General features: G+C 32.7%; 5 protein-coding genes across 6 annotated transcripts in view; 4 read left to right on the top strand and 1 right to left on the bottom strand.

The window, feature by feature from the left end:
- Nucleotides 1-871: 871 nt before the first annotated feature.
- On the top strand, nt 872-5464 carry LOC114374396. Of its 2 annotated transcripts, none has more exons than XM_028332038.1 (5): nt 872-1465; nt 2378-2430; nt 2595-2672; nt 2905-3502; nt 4468-5464. In XM_028332038.1, the coding sequence occupies exons 1-5, from the start codon at nt 1319-1321 to the stop codon at nt 5116-5118; spliced, it is 1527 nt and encodes a 508-aa protein (XP_028187839.1). In that variant the 5' UTR covers nt 872-1318; the 3' UTR covers nt 5119-5464. The 2 variants fall into 2 exon arrangements, with proteins under 2 accessions (XP_028187839.1, XP_028187840.1); XM_028332039.1 differs by lacking the exon at nt 872-1465 and adding an exon at nt 2164-2255.
- A 2679-nt stretch (nt 5465-8143) lies between these two features.
- LOC114376523 (protein POLLEN DEFECTIVE IN GUIDANCE 1-like) lies at nt 8144-10896 on the top strand. The gene is made up of 5 exons (XM_028334686.1): nt 8144-8947; nt 9637-9783; nt 10060-10163; nt 10607-10695; nt 10823-10896. Exons 1-4 carry the CDS (start codon nt 8545-8547, stop codon nt 10631-10633), a joined length of 681 nt encoding a protein of 226 aa, XP_028190487.1. The 5' UTR covers nt 8144-8544; the 3' UTR covers nt 10634-10695; nt 10823-10896.
- Nucleotides 10897-13065: 2169 nt separating this feature from the next.
- The window catches only part of LOC114376524 (cilia- and flagella-associated protein 20-like), a 28965-nt gene continuing 15561 nt past the window's right edge, over nt 13066-26469 (top strand). Inside the window, exon 1 of the mRNA XM_028334687.1 lies at nt 13066-13203. Coding sequence (XP_028190488.1) covers nt 13194-13203 — 10 coding nt within the window. The 5' untranslated portion in view covers nt 13066-13193. The remainder of the gene's footprint in view (nt 13204-26469) is intronic.
- On the top strand, nt 16432-18009 carry LOC114376525 (mitochondrial inner membrane protease subunit 1-like). Its single transcript, XM_028334688.1, has 4 exons — nt 16432-16785; nt 16858-17082; nt 17332-17442; nt 17538-18009. Exons 1-4 carry the CDS (start codon nt 16672-16674, stop codon nt 17577-17579), a joined length of 492 nt encoding a protein of 163 aa, XP_028190489.1. The 5' UTR covers nt 16432-16671; the 3' UTR covers nt 17580-18009.
- Nucleotides 20386-24258, bottom strand: LOC114376522 (putative disease resistance protein At3g14460). The gene has a single exon (XM_028334685.1). The coding sequence runs from the start codon at nt 24091-24093 to the stop codon at nt 20542-20544; it is 3552 nt and encodes a 1183-aa protein (XP_028190486.1). The 5' UTR covers nt 24094-24258; the 3' UTR covers nt 20386-20541.

The raw sequence follows: 26469 nt of genomic DNA on the forward strand, positions 1-26469 counted from the left end.
AAAATAATATAAAATATTAAATAAAACTAAAAAAAGAATCATATATTAATTCATTAAATAATTTGAATAAAAAATATTTATGATTTCTAAAAAAATACCTAACGTATAAAAAAAAAATTCAAATCATAAAATAATTTACGACTTTAATAAAAAAAAACAAAAAAATTCATTATGACTTTAAAGTCGTGTGAAAAAAGAAACTTTACAATTTTAAAATCTTGTTAAAAAAAATTGTAGTCCTACAATTTTTTACCACTTTAATGAAAAAAAGTCATAAATTTATTTATAATTTTTAATTCAGAAGTCATAAATGATCTTATCATTTATTATTTCTTCTGAGATGTTAATTTAAATTTTATCCGCGTTTGATAAATTTTTAAAAAATACCCTTTTAAACGGTTGCCGGATGAAACAACTATAAATGCTTCTATATCTCTTTACTCGATTTGCATACTAAAGTATTGAATGTATTTAAAATTTTAAAGACATTCAACGTTATTTATTTAATATTTTAATTTATAAAGAAGTAAAAACATATAAAAATAATATAATACTATTAGTAATAATTATCATATAAAGAAAGGAAGAGAATTTATAGAAAAACAATAAAAGTAGATTTTATGATATGAAAACTACCATAATTACACAAAAGACCATAAATTTGTCCTTATTCAACCACGGAAATTCAAATTTGGGACACCCCAAAGTATCCCAGTGGGCAAAAGCGCGCAATAGCGAAAGACAAAACCAATAAAGAATAATATGAGGAAAAACTAAAAAGTAAGAAAGGGGCAAAGAGGTAATTTAAAAAAAATCCCCAAATATATAAGACTGAGAGAGACGCATTAGTTTTGAGAAATTGAAAATTGAAAATACAAAAGCCTACACGACATTCCCCATTGTCATCGTCCATTGTTGTTGTTGTATCATCATGTGTCCTTTCATTTTTATTTTTCTCACACTTCCTACTCTCAAATTTCCATCATCTCCTAACGTTTAATTTTTTTTTTCTTCTTCACACAACCAAAAATAAAAAACTGCCACTCTCCTGAATTCTCCGCCGGAAACAACCTCGTACCCACTACATCGCAAAAAGCTGGTTCCTCGTTCCATTTCCGTTGTGTCTGTTATTTTGTTATTATTATTATTATTATCATTCTCCGTCGCCGTGGGACTAGTCGGGGGAGTAGCGTTTTTTTGACGAGGGTGGTGTTTGCTAACGTGAGCCGGGAGCGTAGGATTAGGGGAACTTAAATTATTAAAAAAAAAAGAAACTGGTCGTTTTATTTTTTAATCTGGAACGTACACGTGTACGGCGATGGAAGAGGAGACGATGGTGACGTGGAGCACCTGGGAGGAGCTTCTCCTTGGTGGAGCGATTTCCCGGCACGGAACCCGAGATTGGACCGTCATTGCCGCCGAACTCAAGACCCGAACCGTTTCACCATGCATTTTCACACCCGAGGTAATTATATTATATTAATTACTATTAAATTTTATTTATTTATTTATTTATTATTTTCTCTTTAAGATTTAATTTTTGGTTCAACCTCTAAACCGTTACGGATGACGGGTCATTATTGACTGACTCATTGACCTATAGTTTTTTTTTTATTATAGTTACTGTTAAAATCCTGTTATAAATGTATATAAAATAAAATGAATTTATTTAGTCAATGAGGTTTTTAGACTAGACTTTTTTTGGGTCCCACGTCATGCTTAATAAATATAATAAATATTTCTAATGATAAAAAAATATATTTTTTTTGAAAAAAAAAACTGTGTTTGTTGTGTGTTGGATTTTGCAAACGTGTTTTGCGGGGAATGGGTGGTTTTCAAGTGCAATTTGTTTTGTTAACTTTAATGAATTAGTAGTATTTTACTATGCTTACATCATCACTTGCATTTGATTGATTGAGTTGGCGCAAACCTATTGCTCAATCTGATGTGTGATAATAATAATTGACATTTCATAATGGCCAAACCTCTCTGAAATGTTTTTTTTTTTAATTTATTTATTAGGAGACCCCTTCTCTTCTTCTTTCATCACAAGGCACATATATATAAATCATTAAATCCAATAATAATGAAATGGGTCATTTAGGAGGCACAACTAGAAGTTGTGCTATTAAGGCATGTGATTATAGCATTTTCATTTTGCATTAGTTAAATCAATTTTGCATGCTCTTTGGTTATTTGATGAAACATAAGCCAATGTTTTTCCATAGGATTTATTTAGTTTTCAACTTTTCATAGTTAAGGCCTTGGGGACTGCTATGCCCTTTCAACTACTCTCTCTTCATGCTTTGCTGCAAAACGTGAAGGAAAATCATTTTTGATGAACTTTCATTCTGATTGAGGTATTTCTTTTTTGCAGGTTTGTAAAGCCAAATATGAAGAGTTGAATTTCCAGTATCCTGGGGGGTGCACGTAAATATAATTGTTTCTTTTTCTTTCTTTCTCTTTCTCAATTTAAATTTTCCCAATCTGGTAATACATTCATATCTAGTTTTAGACTTAATGAAATACACTCTGAAGACGGCATATAAGTTGTGTTATATCTCACTGTATTTATGGTAACGCGATATTTCCAGGTCTTGGTTCGAGGAGCTTAAGAAGAAAAGAGTGGCAGAGCTTAAGAGAGATTTGAAGCAATCTGAGGAAGTAATTGGGTTAGTTGTATGACCGTATTTATTTGCATGCTGAGATTTAGTAAGACAGCAAAGTAATGTTTTTGAAACACAACGAATCTCAAATTTTTTTCAAGCTTTTTTCTAACTGAAATGTTAAAAAATCTCACTGTTTAGCAATTTTGACCACAAGAGCTAATGTAGAGATCACTTTTCACAGTTCTGATTGCCAGCATTTAGGGCATGTTATACTCAACAATATCTTTGTTTTCAGGTCCCTTGAGATGAAGATTGAAACCCTTAAGGCTGGAAGGGATGAGAAAAGAGATGATTGCCATGTTGACAATGGCTCGGCTGAACCAGAGTTAAATGTTCCTTCTCATAAGTTGGATAGAGTTAACGATTCTCCAAAAGAGATGTCAAAGGATGGGTTATCTGCAGGGAGTTTCACACATGAAACTAAGACAAACTGGACTCATGAATGCCAGATTCCGGCAACATCTTGTGAAGATGTGGCGACCAAGCCTGAAGCATCAGGGTCCACTAAGCAGGAGAAAGTTTTGAATGTAGATAAGTTGGCTAACATTGTATATCAAGAACATGGAGGGTGTTTGAAAAAACCGAGAGGGAAGAGAAAGAGGAAGGATTGTAGCAGAAGTATTAACGAAGTAAGTGTAAGAGAAAGTGATTTTTCAGCTGATGTGTGTAAAGAAAGTTCTCTCAGCTACTGTGGCGAGATTGTTAAATCTTCTGGTGTGAATGAGGAGAATGCAAACTTGAAAACGGCTGGAATAAAAGATTTGATGGAGCTCTTAGATTCTTTTTTGGTAGTTCAAGGTGCTTCTGTCTTCACTTATAAGCATGATAACCAGGTATGTGCAACTTATATCCCATTCTATTCTTCTATAGTTGGCTTTTAACTTTTCTCACCATGTAATGCTTTTGATTATAGACTAATGGATTTGTGGTGTTCGTTATTCTTTAGGGTGCACTTGTTATGAAAAGAATAGGAGTGGGAGAGAGAGAGAGAGAAACATAAAATAATCATGTACTTAACATCCCCAATTGTGCACCTAGAGTTAAGGTTCTTGACTCATTTTAATGGGTCCTATCTTGCCACATTTGATTTAAAAACATTAAAATCCTTTTACTCCAATGGTGCAATCATGTAAGAACTTAAAATGAGTCTCACATTGTCTCACAAAATGTTTATTTTTTAATCATAAGAACCGATTCTTATAGCTGAAAGTCATGTCAATTTCCTCCAACGGTGATCCTAAGTAAGAACTGATTCTCAAACTTAAGAGCCTCACAAGAACTGCCATTGGAGATGATCTTAGAGAATAAAGTGGAAAGAATGTAGATGAAGTGCTTAACAACTTAGCATTTGTATTTCCCCTTTAATAAATACTTTCCTTCTTATGAGGGGACCAAATATAGGTAAAATTCAGTACAATAGTTCGCACTAAACATTTTCTACTGTGCATTTTTTAAATATTCCATTTCTATATTTGGGTAAACGCAGCTATTAAATACAATCACCAATTAAGATAGTATAATAATTAGAGAGTAATACATTTTATTCTATAGTTGCACAGATACTAGGCAATACAGGCAAATATAAATTTCAACAATCCTTTATGTTTCTTTTTAAACGTTTTTCTACAAGTAAAAAATTATAGTTTCCATTCATTACTCCATTTTCACCTCTGAAACCAAGCATTTGGCTCTTTTCATGTTATTCCTTTTGAAATTGTTTAGCTATAACAAATAGGATTTAATTTAAGCCTTGAGTTGAGACAAGGAATATGCCCTGATACATGATTCATTATAACAGAAGCAAGGAAGATACGAGAAATTGATCCGGCAGCATGTGGATTTTGACACCATAAAGTCAAGAATCCACAACGGAACAATCAAGTCCGTGGTAGAACTTTTAAGAGACTTGCTACTCCTGAGCAACAATGCTCTAGTGTTCTACTCCAAGAACACTCGTGAACACAAAACTGGTCTACAACTTAGAGACCTTGTCATCAAAACATTGACGGAGAAACTCGAGAGTTCTAGCACATCACCTGTGGGTGATCCTTCCGTGAATGTCATAAGCACACGTTCTAGCACATCGTATCTGCGTGATTCTTCAGCTAGAGTCAGAAGCATGCCTTCTACATCGCCTGTACGTGATTCGTCAGTGAAAGTCAGAAGCATGCGCCCTGGTAACCGCAAGATTGTTGCAAAGGTAGCTGGTGGCAGCAGCTCGGCTGAAAGGGTCTTAGTTGGAGCTAAGAAAGCTAACAAAGTAGATACTATACCAGCTGAAAGGGTCTCAGCTGCAGTTAAGAAAGCTAACAAAGTGGATTCTCCACCTTCAGTGGAATCCTTAAGCATCAAGAAAGCTTGTGGTGGTAGAACAAGAACGGTTGGACATGAAAGTGCAGTCAAGAGAAATGCAACACCAAGGAATGATAGGAAAAGGATAGCAAAGTGAGGGTTTGGCCCTCTTGAAGGGTCTCTGTACAAAGAAAACCCTTTCTTTTTGGTTTGCATTCAGAAGGATGAAGTTTCATGCAATCAGAAGGAACTGCACCAGGGAAAGTACTGGCTACTTCAAATATATGATATTTAAGTAGTTTTACAATTATGAACTAAAAAAAGTTCTAAATTATAGTAACCAATCTAGACAAAATTTCAAACTATAGTAGGTACTTCTGGTAAATCTTTGGCAAGTTGTAAATGCAAATTTTGTTTTTACCAAAAGAGAAGTATACTAATTTAAATCCACAGGAAGTTATGAATTAGCGTATTACAACACACCAGGTCATTATTTTACTCCATGTTCGTGATTACTTGTCTGCTTTTGTTTATTCTTCCTTTGATTAATTTGGTATAAGGATTCAGTTTATTGAATATCAGAATTTAATCAAGTGATTGAGCATAAATGGTTAATGTGTCGAAGTTAAAGACAAAAAATATTGGAATTGGATTACCAAATTAATCATCCAATGCTCGTGGCCAAGAACAAATGAATCAGCAGGAGAGAAAAGCAGGAAACTGGTATTTTTAGGGTTAAAGAGTAATTATATCTTAAATTATTTAGTCTAGTTGTACTTTTCATTATATATTAAGATTAAGCAAAATATATTTTAATTTATTGAAAAATTTCTTTTAGATCTAATTTAAAATTTAGTTTTAATGGAATATATTAATGTGCACATGACTAGTGTTACAAAAATGTATTCGAAGATAAAATTACTATGACCTAGATGCTCCAAGTTGATTTCTTCAGCTAATAGATGTTGCTTTATATGATTTCTCAATGCTTCAACCTTTTATGTCCTTAAAAATTGTGGCAAGAAAAAGAAAGGAACTTGCATGAGTTGGGTGGAGGCCCCATTTCAAATTCTTTGAGTGCAAATTGAAGACTCTGTGTACACTAGCGGGTTCTTTCTTGTTTGTATTGGTCTGTAAAGACTCTTTGTGATGCAAATTGAAGAGTCAACACGAGCCAATTCCAATAGACCACTTGATTGTCACTTGTCTTCGTGCCTGTCACTAACAACTATCAAGTTAACTCTTCCCTTTTGGGATTTGTTTTTTCTTCACTATTGGTTAGATATGTCCAAGTTGTTCATAAGTTTTGATATGTGAACTTTTTTTGTCTTCTAAGTATATTTTATGTAGTCAAAAGTCAAATGCATAGTACATTCCATGATAATTAACTTTTAAGTTAGATGTAAAGGAAAAATTACAATAAATTATTATAAATTAGGGGGTCTTATGCTGAATTTTAATATGAAAGTGAAAAGTACAAGTAGACTAATCACTTAAAAGGGAATAAAGTGTTTTTTTACCTTAATTTTAAAAAATTTAGTATATAATTTGTAGATTTATAGATCATGCATCCATTACCAAAGAGTTCCACTTGATGTGAACATGCCACTTTCTCCTAAAAAACTTATATACTAACAACCACCTTTTTAATTTAATTTTATTTTATTTTCTATCTCAAGTCCAACAGAAGTATCACTGTGTTCCTGAAGAATCTTTCTTTCATCTAGACACTTATTTAGTATATATTCCCTTAAGGATTAGTCCAACCAAACCATTTTATGAAGCCACTTTATGAACTATGGTACATATGGTGCGCAGCTTTTTTTTATATTATTCTCTTTGTTGTCCTTTCTCAAGAAATGCTAGAAACCAAACCATATTTCTCTCTTTGTACTCTGTTAATGGTTTTCACAATTAAACTGGTGGAGAAAAGAATTCGATATAGTGATAAAGGAAGCATAGATGAAACTAATTCACATGAACAAATTTCGAAACTCAACCACATTCATAATTCATTGGCCCTGTAACATACATTATATCATAAATATTACTTATATATATTCAATGTATACGTTGTACCACTGTCGACTGTGCATGTGGAGGATACAGTCTTAATTTTTATTTTTGGCTTAAATAATTTATTTTTATATTTCACTATTTGTTATTTTCAAATTTTTATTTTTAATATATATAATTAGTCTAAATTCATTAAGTGATGACTTGTCATTTTGTTAGTTTATCATATTATTACTTCTTAACTAGTGATATAATACTCTATTAATTTGTTATATTATTATTTAATTAACTAAAATTATTAACTGATGCTAAAAGTTAAAAGTTTTAAATTATCAGATAATAAAATAATAATAAAAAATAGATAGTAAACTGAAAATAAATATATTATTAGTATAAAAAATATGTTTAATTTTTTTTACAAAATAAAACTAAAAGAAAAAGAACTAGTGCTTTGAAATATTTATGCTATTTTTTATTCAATTAATTGCTTGTCGTGCTTTCTTATTTTAATTTTTTATATATATATTCTTACTTTTAAACCAATAATCGAAATATTTTAATTTGAATTGACTTATCAATGAAGCATATCTGATCTCACTAATGAGCATTGAGTCTAAAGTGACTACTGTCTACACTCTTACTAATTCTATCTACTTGTGTAACATTACACCTCAGTAATTTAAGGTGTAATCTTTTTTATTCTTTTGATCAGATATTTTTAATATTTTTTTTCTTTTCTCTCTTATAAATGTTTATTTTACACAATAGCATCACAACTAGAATGTAATGTTTTTTTAAAAGAAATTATTAATAATTAAAAATATTTTCATATTAAAATTTTAAATTGTTGATTACAAATACAGAATACAATTATGTCCAGAGATGTTTATCGATTGTAAATTTTAGTTATAATATAATAATTTATAAATATAAAAAAAACACCCTCAAATAAAATACTACTACGACTTGGGGAATTCAAAGCTTAGAGAATAGTCAACGACAATTAATTGAGTGTTTGGCTGCAAAATTAATTTTAAATAAATTTAATTTTATAAAATTGATTTTGCTTGAATAAATTTTAAGATTTGTGTTTAAATATTTTATTTAAAAACAAATAAAATAATAAAATTTAAGGTGATAATTTTGTTTTATAAAAAACACTTGTTAATATAAAAAAAAAATAAAAAATAAACTGACCTCATACATGTCCCCTTCGTTTAAAATACATTTCTTTTGTCTTGGCCATCACTATTACTAATATTGGTGGTTTAATCACCAAATGACGATGATGGAGTAGAGTAGGGGTAATGAGGTTGAGGTTGATGATGATCATAGTTGTTTGTGTTGAAGCATTGCCCCACCTCTTTTCATCACCCAAACACTATTTGTTGCCATTCCAATTTGGTAAATTCTTCTTTTTTTTTTTGTCTTTACTTGTTAATTGATTCTCTTCCTCTCTCGTCAATTATTTAGAAGATAAGAGCTTGGAATTCAAAGGATAGTTTTTTAGCACCTGCACCTTTGGGGCCATATTCTCTAGATAAGGGCATTTTTGTCTTAAAAATGCATGTGCACAACACATGACCGATTCGGTAAAGTCAAAATGAGACACCGTGGCGCGCCAGAGGAACCACCGCAACCCCAACCTTCATTTCCTCACCGGAAAAAGAAGCGCAAGCGCAGAGCCACCGCCACCGCCACCGTCGGTTCCACTTCCGTTTCCTTCGAAACCAGCCACACCGATGCCCCTGACCAGCTCAACACTCACATTCATGACGCTGCTGTTGCGTGCGAGCAGAGTAAAGCCACTGCCGCCGGCGACGGCTTTCGTTTCGGTGAGCTAAGGCAGAGAAGCGTGAACGGTCGCGATAGTTTTGTAGATTTGGCAGTTACGGCAGTTGGTGACGGTTACGTGACGGAGACGGTGGAATCGTTGGAGCTAAAGCGTGTTTTGGGAAATGATTCGATTCGTGAGTAGAATCTTGCTAGTACCAGTATTTATGCTTCTTATCCATTAATTTAAGATTTTTATTTATTTTGTATCTTTAAGTTATTTTTTATGCTTGCAATAGCATGGATGCGATGTGATTGGTCCTGTCTTTTACAGACAGGGAAATCAAGTAGTGCTTTAAATATGTTTGGGACTCATGTGCAAAATTACATTTGAGGCAAAAGTAATTTTGTCAATGGATGATGACTCTTGTTTTTGCATTCAAATTTTTTTTTATCCTTGGATTTACATTGGAACACGTATCACAACATTTCTAATTGCAAACCAAACATACCGAACATGCAATAGTTTTTAAAACTCTGTTATGTTAGTTCTTTCTTGATATTTAAGTAAGAGTTTAATTTCTATGTAAAAATACACCATCAATCAATCACAAATCTTGTTGTCATGACTTTTAAATTAGTTATTGCAAAAGTTCACAAATTTACAATACACCACGATTTTCAATTGGACAACAGTCATTAAATAGATTATTTACTATAATTTATGTGAATGCATGTAATGTAGTGTGTGTGAGTGAAAGAAATGTTGTGTCCTGTTCTCTTCTTATCTTTCATTTGTATGTTGATTATTTGAATAGGTTTGTTGCCTGCCTTTTAATTTTTGTCTTGTTTTGTTAAGGCATTTATGTTGTACAACTTGTTTCAGCAAAGAGGTCGCCTGTGTCATCCTTTTTGGAGAAAGTGCTCCATGGAAATTCTGTCTGCAGCACTACAACTGTTGGGGATGAAAAGGGACGAGAAAGAGTGTATGACACTATCTTCCGCTTGCCATGGAGATGTGAACTGGTATTTGGTATACTTTCCTTTAATTCATTGAAAAAGAAATAATAATAAAAAGGAACTTTGTTTGCAGTTCACAATGTCATCTATGGGTATACTCCAGTCCAGTGTTTAGATGCTGTAGTTTTCCTTCATAATTAACCGATCAGAAAAAAATGTAGAAGTTTTGGGGAAAGGGTGTAACCTGAAACTGTCCAACCGCTTATTACTTATTTTATGGCTTTGTATTTCCATTAAGACATTCTACATTTTTGTCATGGTTTCTCAAACGTGGAATGTATTATTGCAGCTTATAGATGTTGGTTTCTTTGTCTGCTTCAATTCATTTCTGTCATTATTAACTATAATGCCCCCAAGGATAGTGATGACTATTTGGAGGCTTCTGAAAACAAGGTTCGCCACCTTTCGTCATTTTATGTTGAGTATGCTTGTGACTGTGAATTTAGATGGTGGACTAATCCTGCAGTATCAATTTCATTGGTTCAGGGTTGTAATTTAAGCAGTGTCCATCTAGTGCAATCCTTTTAGCATTCATTTTCAGAAATCATAATTTTTTTTAGGGAATGAGAACAGGGTGATTTTTTTCCCCATATTAAACAGTTGGCTTAACGAGACATTCTAAATGATATATGCCTGAATTTTTTATTATAGCTGCCCTGCCCTGGTCCTGTGTTTGCTGAAGAATTTGAACCAATCTCCCATTTTTTATACAACATGCTAATTTTTGTGCTTTGATTTGTATGCTCTTCTACCAATGTTCGTGTTCTGTTTTAAAATTTGTGGCTGCTTTTCAGGATTTTCAATTTTACACTCTGACCTTATAATGCTCATGGCAGGAAGTTCAAGAGGCCATCTACAATTGAGTTGTCAGATTTTGGCTGTTTTCTTATTATGATTTGTGGAGTCGTTGTTTTGCAGCAAATAGGTATAATGATAGTATGCTTCCATAGCTTTATCTTATATATTTCCTTTTTACATTGATCACATTCAGTTCATTACATTTTTATAGAAATTTTGTTTTAAGCTCCTTGCTTTTAATTTTCTTGTCTTAGATATCAGCTTAATATATCATATGATCCGTGGTCAAGAAACAATCAAATTGTATGTGATCTACAACATGTTAGAGGTGAGCATAAGTTATTCTTTGAACCTTGGTTTTAATTAGATCTCCATACATGACAAATTTCTGGACCTCTGATTGTAAATCTAGATGAATATTCAAATTAGCTTTAGTGTTTGGAATTTTTTCCATAGTTAGTGAGCCATAACTTGTGTAACCAAGAGGATATGCCATGATATGGAAGAGGGGAATTTTGCACTGAGAATCATGAAAGTATGAATGGTGTAATATATATTGGTACCTATATCAGGGACTTTTGGTATTTGAACAATTCATTCGACAAATCACAACTACTCAAATTGTAAGCTTAGGAGTTAGGAGTGAGAGGATTCTTTTTTGGTCTTCTGTCTTATGTTGATTGCATAAGGGTCATATCATAACTATCTCAACTTTGGACTGAAACTTATAGTGACTGGTCCTTGAACCTTCTTGCAGATATTTGATAAATTATGTCAAAATTTTATTGGGGATGTATTGCCAATGTTATTTCATTCAGCAGAAGAATTTGCAAGATGTCCCCCGGAAACAGAAAGTATGAAATTCTGGATATGGAGATTTATTTCTGACCAAGTTTTAGCTGTTGTTGCTTCAAATATCCTTTTTCTTGGGGTTGATAATTTTTTTTTCGGGTAATTATTTCATCTTATGAAGGCAAGGGATAAAAAAAAAATGCTGGTTATTTTCCTTGACTAGTTGTACTTGTTCATTCTTTTATCTTATTAGTTCAGGCAATCACTTTATCAGCCTGTATTGTTTCTCACTACAATGCTCTGCCAGCTTTGCTGGTGTCAAATAATTTTTCTGAGATCAAAAGCTATGTGTTCAAGGGATATAGTAAGGATAATGTTCACAGTATGGTGTACTCTGGTGAGTTATCTTTCTTACAGTAGTTGTTTTTTCTTTGATTGCATTTTGTATCCCTTTTTTTATTTGGTCTCATTCTTTCATTATTTTCTTTGTCCCTTTATCTTATTGCTGACTAGCAGATTCCATAGAGAGATTCCACATCTCAGCATTTGTCTTATTTGTTTTGGCTCAAAATATTCTGGAGGCAGAAGGACCCTGGTTTGGAAGTTTTATCAGTGTAAGATTATTTAAAATTATAGCACCTAATATATATTGCATAAGTTTATCTAGTGGAAATAAATGTCCTTGCTTGGCTCGGTCTGGCCCCTAACACAGTTATTTTGTGTGGTGCAGAACATCCTCTTGGTTTATCTATTTGAAATGGCTATAGATGTGATCAAGCATTCATTCATTGCCAAATTCAACAACATTTCACCTGTTGCATATTCTGAGTTTCTTGAAGTCCTGTGTAAACAGGTATTGTAATTTGATTCCGTGTGGATGTTAGCTGTGCAATATGATTAGTAATTACTGCTTAAAAGGGCCTAAATAGCTGGAACCACTTTGGTAATATTGTTTATTTTATTCTAGTCACAATTCAAAGCCTAAATTTTCAGTGGATTCATGTGAATCATACTCAAATGTACCAGCATCTTCCATACTCAATTGCAAGTGTTTTTGAAATCATTAGCTGCAGCTTGCAGCATGTTTTGATGAGAAAGGGACTGTATGGATTCCTGAGTTCCTAACTTCTAGTTCTTACATTAAACAAACAGAAAGTTAAAATTTAATAGGTTCTCATAAAATAAATTTTCTCGTAAAACAAATAATGGCTATAATCTACAATTATTTGAATATGCTCCAGGATAAGCCTTGAAACCTTTTCTCCTCATTAATTATTATCGTGAAAATTATTTATCATTTGTAGCAGTTTCTCTTACAGTGGAGTGTGTATAGGCATGTATTTTTGTGTGACAAAGAGAACAGCATTAGCATTTGGGAAAGCCTTCTTGTAACGTGTCAAGAATAAAGAAATTTTGGATCTTTAATTTTGTGTAAATTGTGTTACAATTTGCCGTGACTTTTTGTGTATTTCATTGATGGACGTTTTAGAATATATGACTGACTGCTGTTTTTGCTTTTAGACTCTACATATGCAAACTGAGGATGCAAAGAAGAAGTTGACTTTTGTACCCCTTGCTCCGGCATGTGTGGTAAGCATGAATTTAGTGTCCTTTTTCTCCCTGCTTTATGCTTACGGTTGCTGATTGAATGTCTGTTTATTTTTTCCCCATTTTCTTGTTCTTAGGTCATTCGAGTTCTGGCTCCAGTTTACGCTGCTAGCCTTCCTTACAATCCCCTTCCATGGAGGCTTTTTTGGATTCTGTTATTTTCAGCCATAACCTACATTATGCTCACAAGCCTCAAGGTTCTAATTGGCATGGTTCTACGGAAGCATGCCAGATGGTATGTCAATCGCTGTCAAAGGAGAAAGCTTCATGCAGATTAACTTATGGAACACAACTAAATTAATGTAGTCTGCTGTTGTGGGATTCCTATGCGTGCATGTGGGAAGAACCTGTGATAAAGTATTGACTTTGGACTCATTGTCAGCGCTTGACACACACGAGAATAGCTTGAAGTTCAACCGATTAGTTTTTAAACTTGAAGGTGAGGTTGTATGGGTTCCTCTTTTGCAGCTTTGTTAGTAGGAAAACAATTTTCCAAAACACGAACATTAAGTTATTGGCTGTGCATTATTGATGAAATCCTTGTAAGCATAGTTGTGAAAACCGAACTGGTCCGGCTGATTGGACTGGGAACTGGTTTTGATTAAGATTTCAGATCAGAAATACAAGTGACCCGCCCGGTTTGACCCAATTAAGTTTAGTAAAAAACCGATGACTTAGACCGGATTGGTCTGGTTTAACCTAGTCAGTCAATTTAAGTTTGATTTTTTTTTTTTTTACAATTCCTAAAATATGTTAAACTATTAATAACTGATTATTGAATACTGCATGTAATATGCTCCTATAATATTATTTTGATATTGATAACTATATAATAACTAATCATTATTATCTTGATCTTGATATGATTTAACATTTATGTATTTTATACATTTTTACTAGACTTGTTCATGATCATTTAACAACTTTTACTAAATCATTGAAAATAAGAAGAATTTTCTTAGTAATTTAATTATAACACCTAATAAAATAGTTTATAATAATAAATAATTATATATTAGAATGTAGACTATAAATCAATCACATTTTGTTAGCTATATATATATATATATATATATATATATAATTTTTTATATATATCGGATCAATAAGTGATTTATCGGTTTGACTTTTGATCCATAGATCTAGTATTTTGATTAGGTTGATGATTGGGTTGATTTTGACATTACTTTAAGTTGTAACTTTCAGCACCAAGGAAGCACATACACTTCAAATTATGCTCATGCGACAGTTCTTTGAAGCCTGGGCAGTAAGATTTATGTTAAGGACTGAATTTTCTTTAGGCTTAAAGCTGTGCAGTTGAGGCTTATAAATGATTGTGTATATAACATTTCCTACATTTTCATTCGTCCCGTATCATATGTTGTATCGCTGTACACTAAGCCAAGAATTTGTTAACGAGAAAAACGAAAATGTGTTTCTTTACATGTAAATTTTCTATACTTTTTCAACTCTATCCAAAAAGGCCCACATGTCAATTCCTTATGCCACTCATTTTCATTCTCAACTGCTGTGGATTTGATGCAAATTTTCTGCAAATTGGTGTTTTAAATTGAAGCATTTTTGGGTTCAACCGTGCAAAGCACGAGCTCGTTATCTTGTTTCTTTGTAGAGGAAATTGGTGCTCGTAATCAAACTGGAGTATTGGGATGTATGTCTCATCATGTATGCAAGATGTTAGTGTTGGTGACCCAAATTCTTGATCCGTAAGTTTGTGGTGCAACCTATTTGGTGAAATATTTTGGACTGATGCTAGGTGCATCCAACATTTAAGGGGAAAAGACTGAAATATCCTTGATTCGTAAATCTTTTAACTTGATCAGTATGCTTAATATCAACATACGGATCAACTTGATCCGTATTAACCTTACGGATCAACTTGATCCGTACGATTTACGAATCACCCTCCTACACACCCAACACAAATGCGAAGAAAGCATAGGGACAGTTTTGGCATTTTCAAAAAATGCGGGGTGCACCTATCAGCCTTTCTGGATCGGAGGTTTCCGTAATAATGGGACTTTGACCAAAACGCGCAATCTGAGCGGAGATAGCAATGGGCACTCGTTACTACAGAGCCTCCGATTAGGTAACTTCACACTCCTTTTAATCTTTTATTGTATCTTTGTATTTTTGAACCCTCGATTCCCTGCAACATTCTTCGTTTCTACATTCGGTATGCTCCCATTTTTTTTCTTATATAGCTCATATCTATTATTAGTGCATTGTCGATTGATTCTGTGAATTCGATTTCTGCGGTAGCTGCTTTCGACGCATAGTCACGTTTCTTTAGGGTCTACCTCTTGATAGTTTTATATTTTGTAGCTCATTCGTTCCTTATTTTTCCTGGACTTGATTCTTTAACTGTTAATTTAATTTCTTTGATATTAACTTCTGATTTGAACAAGCTTGATGAATTAATTATTCATTTCCCCTGTCAGATTCAATTGCTTGAGTGAAATTCCTCCTTTATTGGCGGCTAAACCCAAAATCAGAACTTTTGTGTGGTGTGTTGATTTAATTGAGTGAAGAAATAGCATAATGGTGAAAGCATATACACAGGATCACGTCTACAAGCATCCTTGGGAACTTATAACTTGTGCATCTTTTGGCACAAGTTTGCTGACCAAGAGAACAAACCTATATTATCACATATTCCTGATGTTGACACATTGAACCACATCCCTGCGACTGCGTTCGATTGGGCACCAACTATTATTCAGTAAGTCCCCTCGCAATCGAATTTGCAATTTGAGATTTATCTCTGCAATATTCATTTGCAGATATTAATTTCTTCATAACAATATATTAATTAGCTATATATGCAAGCCCTAACTAAGAAGAACTCACGCTGCTTATGTCTGTTGTTCGTTGGGTACATTTTGGATGTTTATTCTTGATTTTATTGGTAATAATCACTTTGTTTGCTGTGTAAATTGGTTGTTTGATTTAGATTGCAAACTGTGTTTGATGTATGTTCTCAATCGTGGACACGTGCACACGAAACACACACAGAGAGGTTCTTTGTTGGATTTTATCTGTGAATGCTGAGCTTGTGACCTGTAAATACTTGTAGCTTAATCGATCTTTGATGAATGGTTTTGGATCACAAGAATTTGTTTTTGTCTGTGGTTTTGCTCTCCAATTAGGGATTTTCACTGTCTAGCATGAACTGATCTGTGTCAAGTCACTTGGTTTATAATTTTTTATGCTCATTTGTAAATTGAAAGTGCCCTGTACTAGGATATGTTGCTTGTGTCTGATTGGAATTTGGAAAAGGTGTAAAATATAACTTCTTTCTTGATGCTGTTTGATTGATACATTGCAATAAAAATTGAGAAAAAGTTGAATTTGGTTTGTCAGGTAGAAAATAATGTGATAGTGCTGCTTCTGTGTTATATAATGAGCTAACAATAAACATACATGCTTTTTTTTATTTGTTCTTTTTCTCAATTTTCTTTTCTCCCATCATCTTAGTTATCTGACACCATTTGATCCACCTACACCACCGTTATCTCTGACCCACACTTCATCTGCTGCAAAACCCTTGCTATTCATCCTTCTGCATACTAACACTCACATCTGACATGTTTTCGGTTTGCTAATGGTGATCAGAGCACTTGTTTTCTTTTCCACTTAGGATAACAGTATTTGGGATTTGTACCTGCAGAGGAAAACGGTAGTGATGATATTGAGAAACCTGGAGGCATTTGAGCCTATTATTAAAGCAGGATGGAGGTTTTCTAAGTTCTACTGTTTTATACGCGTTACCAAAACCTATCTGATCGCCCCTGCTGTGGTAAGCATGATTTCTATGTCAACCCGTCTTAAATTCTATTTTATCAAGTAACCACTTCTAGTGCTGCTGCAGACCTATGGTCCTAGCATGATTCCTACAATCGATTTGAAATCAGGTATGTTCTTAATGGAAAAGATCTCACCCCGGTTTGGTAAAGTTGCTCGTGGAGATATTGTAGTCTTGCGCAATCCTCAACACCCTAGGCACTTTATGACCAAACGTGTGGTTGGATTGGAGGGTGATAGTCTTACACGCATTTCCTCTCCTGATAACAGTGATAAGTCTAAGACGATTGTGGTATGGTCAATTTCTTGTGAAAATTAAATTCTCATTTTTTGTGATCATTTTGAGTATGGGTTTTGCTTTGCTAGTATTTCGTTTGTTATTTTTGGGATGACTGGTATCTGGCATCCTTGCTTCTTCACATTAAGATTTGGCTTGATATTTGATGGCCTTTGGTCTAGAGAATTTTGACGATAATTAATTTTTTCCATCGCTGAATGTGTTTTGGAGATTTCATTGTCTAAGTATGCCTTCCCTCTATAGGTGCCAAAGGGTGCCGTTTGGGTTGAGGGAGATAACAAGTATAACAGCAATGATTCAAGAAAATTTGGTCCTGTTCCTTATGACCTTATTGATGGCAAGATGCTCTGGAGGGTAAGTTTGTGTATGATATGATGACTCACCACACAAGCATTTGCTTCCTTTTTTCTTCTGTGAACTTCCCCTGATCTTATAATTTTTGGATGTAGTTAACGCCACTTAAAAAATTTGGACCTTTCTGGTATAAATGATCCGAAGCAAAGCATTCTTTCTGGAAGCTACAATCTTTTGCAGCATGGCTTTGTATGTTAAATTTTGAAAGGCAAACCCTACCTATCTGTAGTTATTCCCTAGACTGGTGCACTTTGCTCACCAAAGATTGAAATTGCCACATTTTGTTATAATATGGGCAGTTTTTTTTGACGAAGCAATTTATCTTTTATGCATGAAGTAAATGACAAGTAGTAGATGATCATAAGAATCTACTCAGATATTAGAAATGGAACATAGAATTTTCTGTTGTTTGAGCACATCCTTAATATATCTAGTATGGTTGTCCAATTGGCTTTGATGGAAGAATTTATGTAATCCTTATTGAAAACCTTCGGCCTTTTGAAGAAGGGTCTTCGACTATAATGGCCCATTGCATTGCTGATATATGAAATGCTGGTTTGATGATTGGACACTTTCACCCATTGCTCTTTTCTTATATATACTGGTAGGCATAAATATAAATATGCTTTTAGTTCCTCTAAGATGATCATGTTTTGATTTTTGTTCATATAAAATTTTCTTTTGAGCAAACTATGTTTTTGTCCTTTATCTTCAAATTTCTAGTTTTCGTCCCTAACCCTTTTGAGATTCATCTTAGTCCTTCAACTTTTATTTCGTCCATATTTTTCTTCATTTTTATCTATTTTAGATGCTAATTGGTGACATGATCATTTTTTTTATTATTTTATTTTATTACATTTTCTAGCCACTAAAAGTGCCATAAATTACATGAATAATTTATTTAAAAAGTCTTGAACATATTCTTACATTAAAACCCGTCAAAGATTGCTATATTCCAATTTTAAATTCAAGCACAAAATTTATTAGCCAAAATCTAAATTCATCATATGCACAATTTCAAATTAAGATGGAAACACAAATTAGGTCAACAAACTTGGAGTTAAGCTTAATTATTCAAATTTCATGAAAACGGAGGTAAATATCATTCTTCAAATTTAACGAAGATTCAATTTTTAGTGGGTAAAGTTAAATTAATGACCATGGATAGTGAATCTTTAAATCCTAAGTTGATCTTTAAATCATTGTCAACTTTCATCATTACCACGAAATAGATCTCACAATTTCTCTTTTCAAACCCATTTGATCCCTTAACCACCTCTCACAAGTTCCCTATCACTGTCATGTGATTCATGGGGTTCATCACAATCGAATTATGATAGCAACACGACGATCCCTTTGCACAAAAAAAAAAATCATTATTCAAAACCTCATTGTCACCAACATCATGAAGGGCATTTGTTACCTTTTGTTGCCAACAACCTAGAAGAACAAACTACAAAAACTAAACTTACTCCAGATCCCTACTATTTTGGTGGGAAGTGGGAGAAATTAAAGAGAAAGATAATAAAAAAAAAAAACAAGTGTCACAAGGTAAGAAGTAAAGATGAGGATGACCTTAACAATAAGCGAGACATGGCAGTAGTAACAGCTCTCAAGAAGCTTGTCATGTTGAGGGAGTGCTTTCAGTGAAATAGTCATGATCACAATTGTAAAAGGGAGGGGAGGAGAAGGGGTAGTAGTAACAGCGGGGTTGTCTTGGGAAAAAATTATTGATGAGGGAGAAGAAGTAGGAGGGACAAAACTTGAATATAAAAAAAAAGAAAAAAAATATAAAGTAAATCATTAGAAAATGAAATAAAATAAAATAATGATAAAACAAGTGTTAAGTCATCCGTTAACGTCTAAATAGATGAAAACCATAGATAAAATAAAAGTTTTAGAACTAAGACTAATCTTCAAAAAAATCAAGGATGAAAATAATAAATTTGTAAAAGTTAAAGAATGAAAAACATAATTTATTCTTTCTCTTTATTTATCATCTCTCTAAAATTAGTTCACACTCTTTCTTTCAACATGTTTAATAAACTTGTTCACACTAAATATTTTGAGAGAAAATAAAATATAAAAATGTCTTTTTGGTTTACGCTCTAGTGGATGAAAGAGGTAAGTTTGAAAAAACAACTTTAAAAGTTAAAATAAATTAATATTTTAAAGTAAATATTTTTTAAAGCACTTAATTGAATTGTTTTTGAAGTGTTTGAAATTGTTTGAATTATTCTCAATAAACATCCTATTTTAAAGCACATTTTTTACATTTTTTTAATCTCATTACAATTCAATTTAATTCAAACAATTTGATTTTAGAGCAGCTCAAATTTTTAAAAACTAAACTATAGAACAATTAAGTTCAATTTTTTATGCAAAATCATGTAGTTTTTTTAATCACATTTTATATTATTTTGTCACTAATTCAGTTCAATTTAATATTTTTAAGCATCCTAGTGTGATCCATCTAGAAGAAGATAGACAAAAAAATAGTCTTATTCTTAATTCATACTAGGACTTCGAAAATAGCCTTACTCTTAATATTTTTTATGCTCCTTATAATGCATAGTAATAGATTATAAAGTTCTACACACTGCAAAATTCAACAAAGAAAAATTGTCCAGGCAAGTTATTGAGTATCAACTTGTTTCAATTAGAAAAAAAAAAAAAAAAGACTTCAGAATCTAGTAGCTTGAGGCTTGTAGTTAGCATATAGTAATTTGCAACCACTAAAGAGAATTGCATACCTCATTTGTCCTTACTGTCATCAAATTTTACAAACCTTTATTACTTAAACATTTCATTTAGTCTGACCAGACAAATCCATTTTTTTTCCCCTAAATAATGTTTAATTACATTAAGAGAAATATCACTTCGACTTTATTTTCAAGAGGAGTGACGTGTTGATTTTATCGAGCAGAATCAATCACTTTAAACTATATTAAACAATTATTTTGTTCAATAATAAATAACAGAGCGGCGGCGTCTAGCAAGCAGAAAGCAAAAATAAGTTTAGAAAACAATTATTTAGTAAATTGCAGGCAATAGAGAAGCATCTACAACTTTCACCATTATTCTTTATAATCAACCTCACTACCTTATATCCACGCGTTTAATGTGAGCAATCTTTGGCCAGTCTTCGCCTTCGGGTTCCCGGCAACGTTGTTTGAGCAACGGACAATTGTGAATGCGCAAAAATGAAATGGATTTGGGCAGACCCTCCTCTGGTAAGCATTGGAGCCTGGGGCAGTCTTGAAGATGCAAGTTCTTGAGAGAGGAGAGGTGGCAGAGACCTTTGTAGTCCAGTCTTTTTAGATCTCCACACTCCCTTATCCATAGATTAACAAGAGAGTGTGGCAGTACACCTTCGTCAGGAAGACACTCAACATCCACTCCTCCAATAACTAAGTTTTCTAGAGAGTGATTGCCTCCCAAGGCACTTTTCAATGAGGACATAAGTTTGTAACTACCATAGAGACTCATATATTTTAAATTTGATGGCAAACCTCCTTCGGGAAACATTTCAACTTTTGGACAATCAATTATGTTCAGCAGATCAAGAGATGGAAGGAGGGCATGCATTCCTTCAGGCAATGATTCTAATTGGGGGCACTCATCGATATCCAGAGTCTGGAGATGATTATGAGCCTGCCCCTGTGAAATCCTCTGTAGATTAGGACACTTCGAGATATCAAGCTTCCTGAGTATTGGGAACATATCTAGCGGAAAGGTCGTTAGAGAGTCGCAGCCACCAGAGATGTCCAACCATAGAAGGAAATCATAGCAACTGTGGATGGGAATATTGTTATTTGAACAAGAGTAATTGCGTCCAATCTGTTCCAGTAAAGCTGCCTCCACGTTGTGACCTCTAATGGTAACCTCTTTCAAAGTTGTCCCATGATCAATTTGCAGCTTTCCACAGTCTGCTAGGTATAATTTATGAATATCTGGGGCACTGAGAGCAGAAGGTACAACAAGTTGTTCGCACCCAGAAATCCTTAGATCATTTAAATGACATAGTTGCTCTGGCAACTGCCCTTTCAGCTTGGGACAACACTCCATAGAAAGACGTTGAAGACATGGAAAAGCACCTGTCACACCTTTACATTCCCATTCTTCCCATTCCTTCATCCGGCGGAACTCCAGTGTTTTCAAGGATGCAAATGAAGAAGAGCGACTCCCGAAAAAATCAGCATTAATACTCACAATCCCATCAAACCCTTCAATTGAAAGCTCCTTCAGACGTGGCAAAAGTCCAAGGGGAGGCAAACATAGGCAATATTTACAGTCCTTCAAGCTTAAGGACACCACATTACATGATGAATTATCCGATAACCAACTAGGAAATTGAGCACCACCGTAGTTCCTGATTGACAATTTCTTCAAATGTCTTGAAGGTTGCAGATTCTCAAGTACTTGTCTTTCTTTTATTGAATCATCAAGGTTCCGGTCCGCATCCCATTCTAACTCTAGATCCAGAAGATGGGTTTTATTTTTCAAATCTGCTGCCAATGCATCCAAGGGATTCACAATATTTTGCAGCTCCCAAATTGGTAGCCTTCCATGAAGATTGAGTTCCCCTAACTGTTGAATACTGCAGTTGTCGCTGCCCTTTCCAACATAAAACGAACTCAACACCTGAAGATTCTTTAGTTTTCCAATATGCATTGGCATCTTTCTCACTTTAGTGTGCATAAATTCAAGACAGCGCAAATTGGTGAGTTTATGCAAATTTGAGGGTAGCTCCTCCAAAAGGTGACAATAATTCAGCTTCAAGACTTGCAAGTTACAGAGAAAACACGTTGAATCAGGTAGTTTTTTTATGCCAGTCTGGGAAAGGTCTAACGAACGAAGATGCTTAAGATTGCCTACAGAGTCAGGCATCTCTTTAAGGTAACAAAAAGACAAAGACAAGATGCGTAAGAACTTAAACTTGGAGAACAACTCATCTACTAGTTTCCTACCATCCCAAGTATATATATATCTTGCTGGGCTAGGTACGGGCATAAATGTCCGTAGCCTTTTAGCATGATATAAACTCCCGCACCCATCAAAATATTGATCGTATTCAGGTACAAATGAAAAATGACGGACTTTTGATATACTTTTTGGTTTATCAACTTCTAACCTGAAACAAATGTCTCCACAAACATATTTTGCCAAATCATTGAGAAGGTCATGCATGACAAAACACTCTTGTCTACTTGATCGTTGAAAGAAGGAACTTGATAATAGATCATTGAAGTATTGTTCACCAATTTCTTCTTGAGGAGTACTCTCTTGAGAGCATTGTACAAAATTTTCAGCCACCCATAACTGAATTAAGCTATCCTTGTAAAACTCGTGATCTTTAGGGAATAAGGCACAATAAGCGAAACATCTCTTGAGATGAGAAGGAAGATGGTAATAGCTCAACAATAAAGCAGGGATGATTTTACTGTCTTTCGGTAACTCCCATATCTTGCTTTTCAATACACCTTCCCATTGTGAAACAGATGGCTTTGTGTGTAAAAGACATCCAACTGTTTCTAAGGCTAGAGGCAACCCTTGGCACTTCTCAACTATCTTTATACCAATCTCCTTCAGCTGCTCATTCAACTTAGGATAATCATCTTGGAATGCATGCTGAGCGAAAACTTGCCAGCTGTGATCTTCTTGTAATTGCTTTAGTTCATGTACTTTGTTTGACTGCATGATTGAAGCAACCTTGTTACTGCGAGTCGTGACAAGAATTTTACTTCCCTTAGCCCCGTATTTAAGAGGAGTTTGTAAAGCCTTCCATTGGTCTCGATCTTCGTTCCAAACATCATCCAGAACCAGAAGATATTTATTCCCCGACAACTTTTCTTTCAATCTTCCATGAACCATTTCTAGGTCGTCTCCACTGTCTTCTTTTGATTTAGTGATTTTGTTAAGAATTGTCTTGGTTAACATCAAAACATCAAAATCATCCGAAACACAGACCCAGACTTTGATGTCAAATTTAGCCTCCTGTATCCTTGGGTTGTTATATACATGTTGGGCAAGCGTGGTCTTACCCATCCCACCCATTCCCACAATCGAAAGTATTGATATCTTGTTATGATTGTCAGTGTCAGAAGTCAGCCAATTAAGGATTATTTCTTTGTCATCATCTCTGCCATAAATAATACTTTCAACCACCAAAGATGTGGATGGCAATTTCTGTGACACTTTACTACCCGATCCTGATCCAACCCCAACATGACTAACATTTTTCAAACCTAGATCATTCTTTTGGTCTAAAAGAGAATCTAGGTCATCAAGGACATCTATGATCCTTGATTCAAAATCGCATACCTTGCTAGCACTGGTCTGGGATTCAGCTTCCAACTCAGTTTTGGAGAATTCGCAGTCTATTTCATCCAACAGATCCTCGGTATCAAGCAACACGTCTCTGACGTCATCAAGCCATGCTTTCACATATGCATCAGTGAACTGCTTTTGTTCTGCATCATCAACCACAGCATTGACGGACACCAGCTTCCTCTTCAACTTTTTCAGCAGCCTCCCATCGAGCTTTCTTCCAAGAAAGTAATCCAAAACTTGATGAGAATCCAGCTTGTCAAACAGCACCTGAAGGACAGCACCAAAAAGAGCACCACCAAGGGTTTCTAGTACTGGCATGGTTGGAAAGAAAAGAAGAAAGGGTTGTGAAAATTGGAAGTGAGAAAGGGTAGTGCAGATAGTGAGAAGAGGTAATGAATGAGTGACTATTTTGTTGAGATGGCTTTACTTGAAGGTTTGATGGCAAAACAGTAGCTGTTGATTCTTCCCGACAGCATAATAATGTGTGGAGCACATCTAATTTGCTTTACTTCTTTTATTATTTACTTTAATGAAATATGTAGCAACTTTAGTGGTTTTAGTCAATTTGGGTGGCTAACTTAACAATAATTTGAGACATAACGTTAACGTGCCGACAAAATCGTGAAAGGAACCTATTGGACAACTGAACAAAGAAGAGCAAACTCTGTTCACATTTATTAAAGACTCAAACTTTTTTTTTCCTTTTTCTTTTGGCATGTTATATTTTTAACAACTAGTGTGTGACCCCACGGATTAATCGCTTAATTTTACGAATATTTTTTATAAATACTTTATTAAACTTGTATTAAGAGCTCTTTATATCTAAAGTATGATATTTCTAATTAATTAATATTATTTATTATAGATATATAATTGATTATATATAGTAGACTATATTTTTAAATATAAGGTATAAGAGAAATTAAAATTAATTACCTATTAGATAAAATAGTAATTTAAATAATTATTGTGAAATAATATTTCAAATAATCTATAGTAACCGTTTTTAGTCATTATAAAAAAAATAAAAACAGTATATTATAATGAAAAGAAATTTTGAAGTATATTTTTTAAATTAAAATATTAATGCAAGCTATGCATGTCATGCGGGACTATATCCTGATTTATAGATATCAAATAGACTTAAATATGATTTTATCGTTAATAAATATATGATTTTTTTGTTTGTCTTTCAATAAATTTTATTTTGTGTTGAATTTTTATTAAAATATTAATTTATTTTTTATCTTTGATATTTTTTTATTTTTAATATGTTAATAAATTTTGTATTTTATTTTTTAATAAAATAAAATTCATTTATTATTAATCAAGATTACAACAACAATTGACTAATTTATCATGAAACAGATATAAAGTTGATTAATTTATTAGAGAATAAAATAAAATATTAATGATAAAAAATAAAACTATTATTTTAACTGAGATTCAACGTAAAAAAATTATTAAAAAATAAATATAAAAATTAAATATTTATCAAAAATTAAAAATTTATTTAAATCTATCAAAAATCTTATATACATGCAGATTTGTTTCATTATTATTGATCATAATAAAAAATATTAAACAAGTTTAGTATATGAGTCAATTTTGATGGCTAACTTATCAATAAATAAATCCAAGAAATCTAACATCTAAAATATATACGAGTCATGATGAGAATGTGTTAAATAATATAATTATGAAATAAAGAGAATACATTCAATAAATATATAAATAATAATTAACTCTAATAAAGTGATATGATTTCCGAAACGTTTACAGAATCAAATATAACATACTCATTTGAATTTCTTTGATTTAATTTATTCACATTTTTTCGTTTAGATGGCTTCATGAAATAAGATATTAATGTGTGTTTTATATGATATCACATTTTAATTAAATTAAATTAAAACGAATAAAATAAAAGATTAACAATAACATTGTTCTGAGGTTCTATTAAATTGCAATTTTTGTAGGTTCGGATAATGTGTGGAGCGCATCAAATTTGCTTTACTTTATCTACTGCAATGAAATATTAGTAATTTTAGAGCTTTTAGTCAATTTCGGTGGCCAACATCAAATTTGCTTTACTTCCTTTATCTACTCTAACGAAATTTTGAACTATATTTTTTAAATTAAAATATTAATGTAAGCTATGCATGTCGTCCAGCAACTATATCCTAATTTATGGATAATGCTATAAAATATGAAATAGACTAAAATATATTTTTAATTATTAATAGATATATGATTTTCATGTTTTTTAATAAATTTTTGTTTTACATTAAATTTTTAATAAAATAATCATATTTTTAATCATTAATATCTTTTTTTATTTTCTGTTAAATTAATAAATTTTGTATTTATTTTCTTATTAAAAAATTTATTTATTATTAGTCGAGACTAAAATAAAATTAACTAATTTATCAAAGAATAAAATTAATTTATCAAAGACTAAAAAAAATTAACAATAAAAATAAAATTATTATTTTATTAAAAAATCAAAGTAAAACAAAATTTATAAAAAAAAATAAACACAAAAATCAAATATTTATTAAAGATTAAAATACATATTTAAACCTATCAATAATTAACAAATTTTATATTTATTTTTTGATAAAAAAAATATTTATTATTAGTCGAGACTAAAATAAAATTGACTAATTTATCAAAAAATAAACATAAAATTCG

The sequence above is a fragment of the Glycine soja genome, chromosome 11 (genome assembly GCF_004193775.1).
Source record: "Glycine soja cultivar W05 chromosome 11, ASM419377v2, whole genome shotgun sequence".
In the NCBI taxonomy this organism is placed as follows: Eukaryota; Viridiplantae; Streptophyta; class Magnoliopsida; order Fabales; family Fabaceae; genus Glycine; species Glycine soja.